General features: G+C 36.5%; 1 protein-coding gene across 2 annotated transcripts; it reads right to left on the reverse strand.

Moving 5' to 3' along the window:
• Positions 1-1,819: 1,819 nt before the first annotated feature.
• On the reverse strand, positions 1,820-4,129 carry LOC113759171 (isoleucine N-monooxygenase 2-like). 2 transcript variants are annotated; one of them, XM_027301737.1, is made up of 3 exons: positions 3,356-4,129; positions 3,205-3,259; positions 1,820-2,571 (listed from the first exon to the last, which is right to left on the reverse strand). In XM_027301737.1, the coding sequence occupies exons 1-3, from the start codon at positions 4,099-4,101 to the stop codon at positions 1,975-1,977; spliced, it is 1,398 nt and encodes a 465-aa protein (XP_027157538.1). In that variant the 5' UTR covers positions 4,102-4,129; the 3' UTR covers positions 1,820-1,974. The 2 variants fall into 2 exon arrangements, with proteins under 2 accessions (XP_027157538.1, XP_027157537.1); XM_027301736.1 differs by having other exon boundaries at positions 3,205-4,129.
• Positions 4,130-5,109: the final 980 nt, after the last annotated feature.

Below are 5,109 nucleotides of genomic sequence, written 5' to 3' on the forward strand. Positions count from 1 at the left end.
AAAGGATGGAAACTGAGAGATCGACTCAACTCTCAAACTATGTTACTGGTTAATTTAGGATAAAAAAGTGATTATGGCCAAATTGCATGATTTTAATACCTAAATTAACCTCAAATTTGGCAGAAGAAAGTTAAAGAATGAGTTTGAGATGAACTCCTTTTTATATAATATAAAATAAAATAATACTGCATAATAAGTGGGAGAGGAGCACAAATTACTTGTAAAACTTTATAATATCCATGTTATATTTAGGTACTCTTTACATCCTGTACATGTCAGTTATAGTATCAAAATTACGTGACGTGGATATTGAACTGTCATAGTTTGTAGTTGAAAGTCTCTAATTTGCATTTCTCTTTTATAATTTCAGCTTTTGGAGATAGTTTTAGACCTTAGTTAACCTAATTTCGTACCATCTAATCACTATTCATGAAGAAAACGTAGTGGTCCTGAACAAGCAAAATTTTCGATTGTCTGCTGGCTTTTGGAGGTCCCGTCACCTTAATTTCATTGTCAATTGTTTCAACAGAAAGTTTGCAGTAAATTGGTAGTGTTTTCGTCTTGCTTCTTCGCATGCAGCATGGGTGATATATCCAAGCAAATATATGGTTTTCATAGAAATTTTCTATATGCACGTAGGTCCCTTCAAAAACTGTTCAGAACTTGAGGCACCAAATCTTCTGTTGTCCAGACTAGATATGCCATGCACCCACGTATTGTAATTATAGTCCGTACATCGTACATGTATTGACGGTTTTTTAACTTGAAAAAACTGGCAAGTACACGAGAACTACCTTGATAGAAAATGAAAGAAAATTCTCAAAGTGTTGAAAAGTTTGGTTACTGTGTAGTGTGAGAACCCAAACTAAGCAAAAAGGCATTAAGCGGTGGTGGTTGGTGACCTAATTTCAACCCATTGGAGTTTGGGTTTCTCCACAAATGGCACCGGCCTTCCATCCTCAGTCTATCTTTCCTACACTTTGATACTACTAACACGTTTTCTAGATGGAATTGGGATTCTCACCATTGCTCTCTCTCCATTTATTTATATTAAAATTACTATAATTATATAAAATCATTCGATTGTATCATTACTTTTCTTTTGATCTATAAATCAATATTCTAAAAATGAATATTTTGAGAATATTTTAGAGTCCAAATTTCACGAAACATTTGAACGGGAGAAAAATGGATCAAAAATATAACAAAATTTTTAATGATTAATCAGAAGGCAAAATTTAGTCAATTTTAATATATTGGTGCAAATAAATTCGATGGATCTGAGTCTAGATAAAATGGATCCAATTCAAACTCTACTCCTTGACATACTTGTACAGAAAAAGATTTCGTTCTCAACTTTATTCGTTTTATACTTTGGAGAATACTTAAGAGCCTTATCTCTCTTCTACTGTACTATTCTTTCTCTTGAAACATAACAGAGAGACTTCATTTAATTCTAGCCAGGATACACAGAAGTTACCCTACGAGGGTTAGGTTCATTTAAGATACACAGTACAAGTTATCTCGCTTCTCCTATGCTGAATTAATAAGCAACGTAAACTCCCTCCAAGACTCAACCCTTAAAGCGTTAGGTTCAAGTGACGATCTACCCTACTCCTGGGCTACATGGGATGAGCCCATTTAAACATTAGAACTTCTATATTTTGATAATATGAAAGCATAAGCATTGTGGGAATCATAACTTCAAACATACACATTTTATTTTATTTTTTTTTCGTGAACATAAAGATACATGATTCTGGATGATGTAAAATAGGCTAGTTGAGCAGAGATGAGATGATAATAATTGCTCAACCTTGAAGAGAATTGACTAATATCTTACGACCATCAACTGTTACACTAAGACACTAAGCATAACTGCAAATATGCGACTCTTAATTTCTACCTAATAGCCTTAACAGAGAGTTGTAGCATGTCCAGCCGCAAGACGTTGATAATACACACGTATTGTTGTCATAAAATTGCTAACCGTGGTTTAGCAATGGCAAAAAGAGGTGACTCAGTTAAGTCAATCCGTGAAAGACCTCTAGGAATTTCCCAAGTAAAACTGTGAAGAAGCCTAGCTAGCAACATGATAGACATTGTAGAACCCAACTGAACTCCTGGACATCCACGCCTTCCAATGCCGAATGACAAAAGGTGTAATTCTTGATTATTGAGATCCACTTTCAATTCATCCAAATCCTCCAGGTGACGCTCAGGCTTGAACTTGAGAGGGTCCTCCCAAATTCTTGGGTTTCGGCCAAGTCCAAGACGACTTAGCAATACATGACTGCCTTTTGGGATGAAGTAGCCTCCGACAATGGTGTCTTGAGTAGATACGTGAGGAACATTAAAGGGCGAAATGGGGTGGAGTCGAAAGGCTTCTTTTATACATGCTTTTATGTATTTCAGCCGCGGGAGATCAAATTCCTGAACCAGTCTATCCCTTCCAACCACCGTGTCCAGTTCTTGTGTGGCTTTCTGAAGTAATTCGGGTTGATTTAGCATCTCTGCTAGCACCCACTCGATAGCATTTGAGGGATTATCCACTGCTGCTAACATTAGTTCCTGTAAAAGTTATGTTTGAAATCAGTTAGTAAGGGAAACATTGATCGTCTACATGTTTTCTCATGCCATGTACTGGTGACATAATTGAAACTTCAAAGCAATACAGAAAATTATGGAACATTTTCGAGTAAATTTTGAAAAGATGGAACTTTTTAAATATCAATTCTCAAAAAGTGGTGTTTTCCAAACCTCTTCCCAAATGGTAAAATATGCATTTAGTTAATTAGTTATTTTCTTAAAAGTACTTTTACTTGTTTAGGAATCTTTTCCTTAAGACAACGTATTTATTTGTTTCAGAACTCTCATTATTTGGAAACTCTTACAACTTTTGAAATTATAACTCTCAAAAGGTAAGACATTTGCAATACGATTCCCAAAGCATGATTTTTTTATACTCCCACACAAAGGATGAAAAAATGTGTTTAGTGAATGCAATATTTTTCTAAAAAACACATTTACAAAATAGATTCATTGATTGGTTTAGGCACTTATTTCTCAAAAAATGCATTAAGTAAATATGTTGTTTAGAAAACGTATTCATTGAAGATTCATTTCAAAAACTATCATAATTTGAGAATTGCTACCATATGACTAATTAATGTTTAGAATATGGAGAATAGGGTTTGTCTTTACCATAATTTGTGCTTTGATCTCTTCAGTTGTCAGCAATGGCCTACCAGTTCCATCTCTAAGCATGATCAGGACGTCCAAAAGGTCTTCCTCTTCCTTCTTCAAGCCATTCTTCCACATTTCAATCCTTCTATCAATTTCAGGATCTTGGTACTTTCTCACACTTCCAACAGCCATGCTAAGGATTTTTTCGTGGCCATCCATATCAAAACTCCTCATCCATGGAACATAATCTGATAAACTGAACGCAAACAAATGATCAAGAATTGTGAAGAGTGCTTCAACATGCTCTACTTCCTCAGTCCCTGGTCCTCCATCTTCCGTACCTCTCCCGAAGAATCTTTTGTCGAAAAACAACCTCCGCGTGACATTCCCGCAGTAATGCCTTGCAGCAATTCTTATGTTCACTTCGCCACCGGTCAAAGAATTATTGCATTGATTGAGTATGTAATTAACTAAATGATCAGCTTCTTTGATGCGTTTGCCATGAAGCCAACGGTGTTTAGCAGGCGAAAGCACGCTGGAAATGACAATTTTCTTCATTTTCTTCTGTTGATTGCCTGAAGGAGAAAGAACTGCCGATAGGTATTTGCTGCTGGGAAGTTCTGCAGACATGCAAACAGGCCTGCTGGAGAAAATTGAGTCTTGCTTCTTGAGAAACTCACGAGCTATTTCAGGAGAAGTGACTGGAATGACATGAATGCCACCAAGACGAAAACAAGCGATTTCGGTGTTCATCTCATGCATGATTTTGTGCATCCACTCAAATGTTGGTCTGTTTCTTAGCATTTGGAAAATGCATCCCACAAAAGGCAAGGACTTTGGACCTGGAGGTAAAGGGGAAGGAGGGTTGGATTTTTTCTGTCTAATTAGGCTTGACAACAACATTGGAATGAGCATTGAGAATAGACTCCACAAGATTGAGGAAAGTTCCATGGTTACTGCCAGAGAAGGTTTGGACGTAAAAGTGATGATTTCAGGTATAATTTGTTGGATTGATACCTGTGATTGCATGAACAAATGTGTCAGAGTTGTTAATATTGTCTGTGGTCTATAAAAATTGGACATGGGGGTGCTTTTATAGAAAAATGACTGGTATCCAAGTTTGACTCGGAAGAATTGGGTTTGACTAAGTACGATTTAAGAGGATTCCATCCAACAATGGTCCAGAAAAAGATTGAATTTTATCAATGAGAAAGGAAAATCCCACAAATTCTGGCTTGCATTTTGAAATTGTACATTTTTTGTTCCACACATACAAAATGAGGCCTTAAAATCTAGCATCTTCATTAATCAATCCTATTTACTGTGTTGGACATCTCCTGCGTATGTAATATCACTCGGACAACCAAAAGCATGTACATCTTCTGCATTCCCTCTTTGCTACTACTTCCTTCAATCTTGGCCGGTCCATGTTTTTCACATTCCTCAATAGGGTGTGACTGAGTACGATGCAAGAGGATTCCATCCAACAATGGTCAATCCTATTTACTGTTTGGACATCTCCTGCGTATGTAATATCACTTGGACAACCAAAAGCATGTACATCTTCTGCATTCCCTCTTTGCTACTACTTCCTTCAATCTTGGCCGGTCCATGTTTTTCACATTCCTCGATAGTCCCCTGAGTTAGCCAGCCGCCTTAATCAGTTGCACATTTCACACCTTGCTGCGTTATGCTTTAAATGTTCATCATCAACAAAAAAAAAATGAAACTAAAATAGAACAAAACAAAATCAATAGAATAAACCAAAAATTAAAGGGTAAGTCCATGCAGTACTTCTTTCAATCGTTTATGTTCTTACTGTCATGGAAAACTTATTTCATAATACGAGCAGCCATAGAACTTCTTTATTGGGCTTTCTACAAGCCATGAATCTTCATGATTCTTTGCTGCACCAACATTATT

This window comes from Coffea eugenioides, unplaced genomic scaffold, assembly GCF_003713205.1.
Source record: "Coffea eugenioides isolate CCC68of unplaced genomic scaffold, Ceug_1.0 ScVebR1_971;HRSCAF=1742, whole genome shotgun sequence".
NCBI lineage: Eukaryota > Viridiplantae > Streptophyta > Magnoliopsida > Gentianales > Rubiaceae > Coffea > Coffea eugenioides.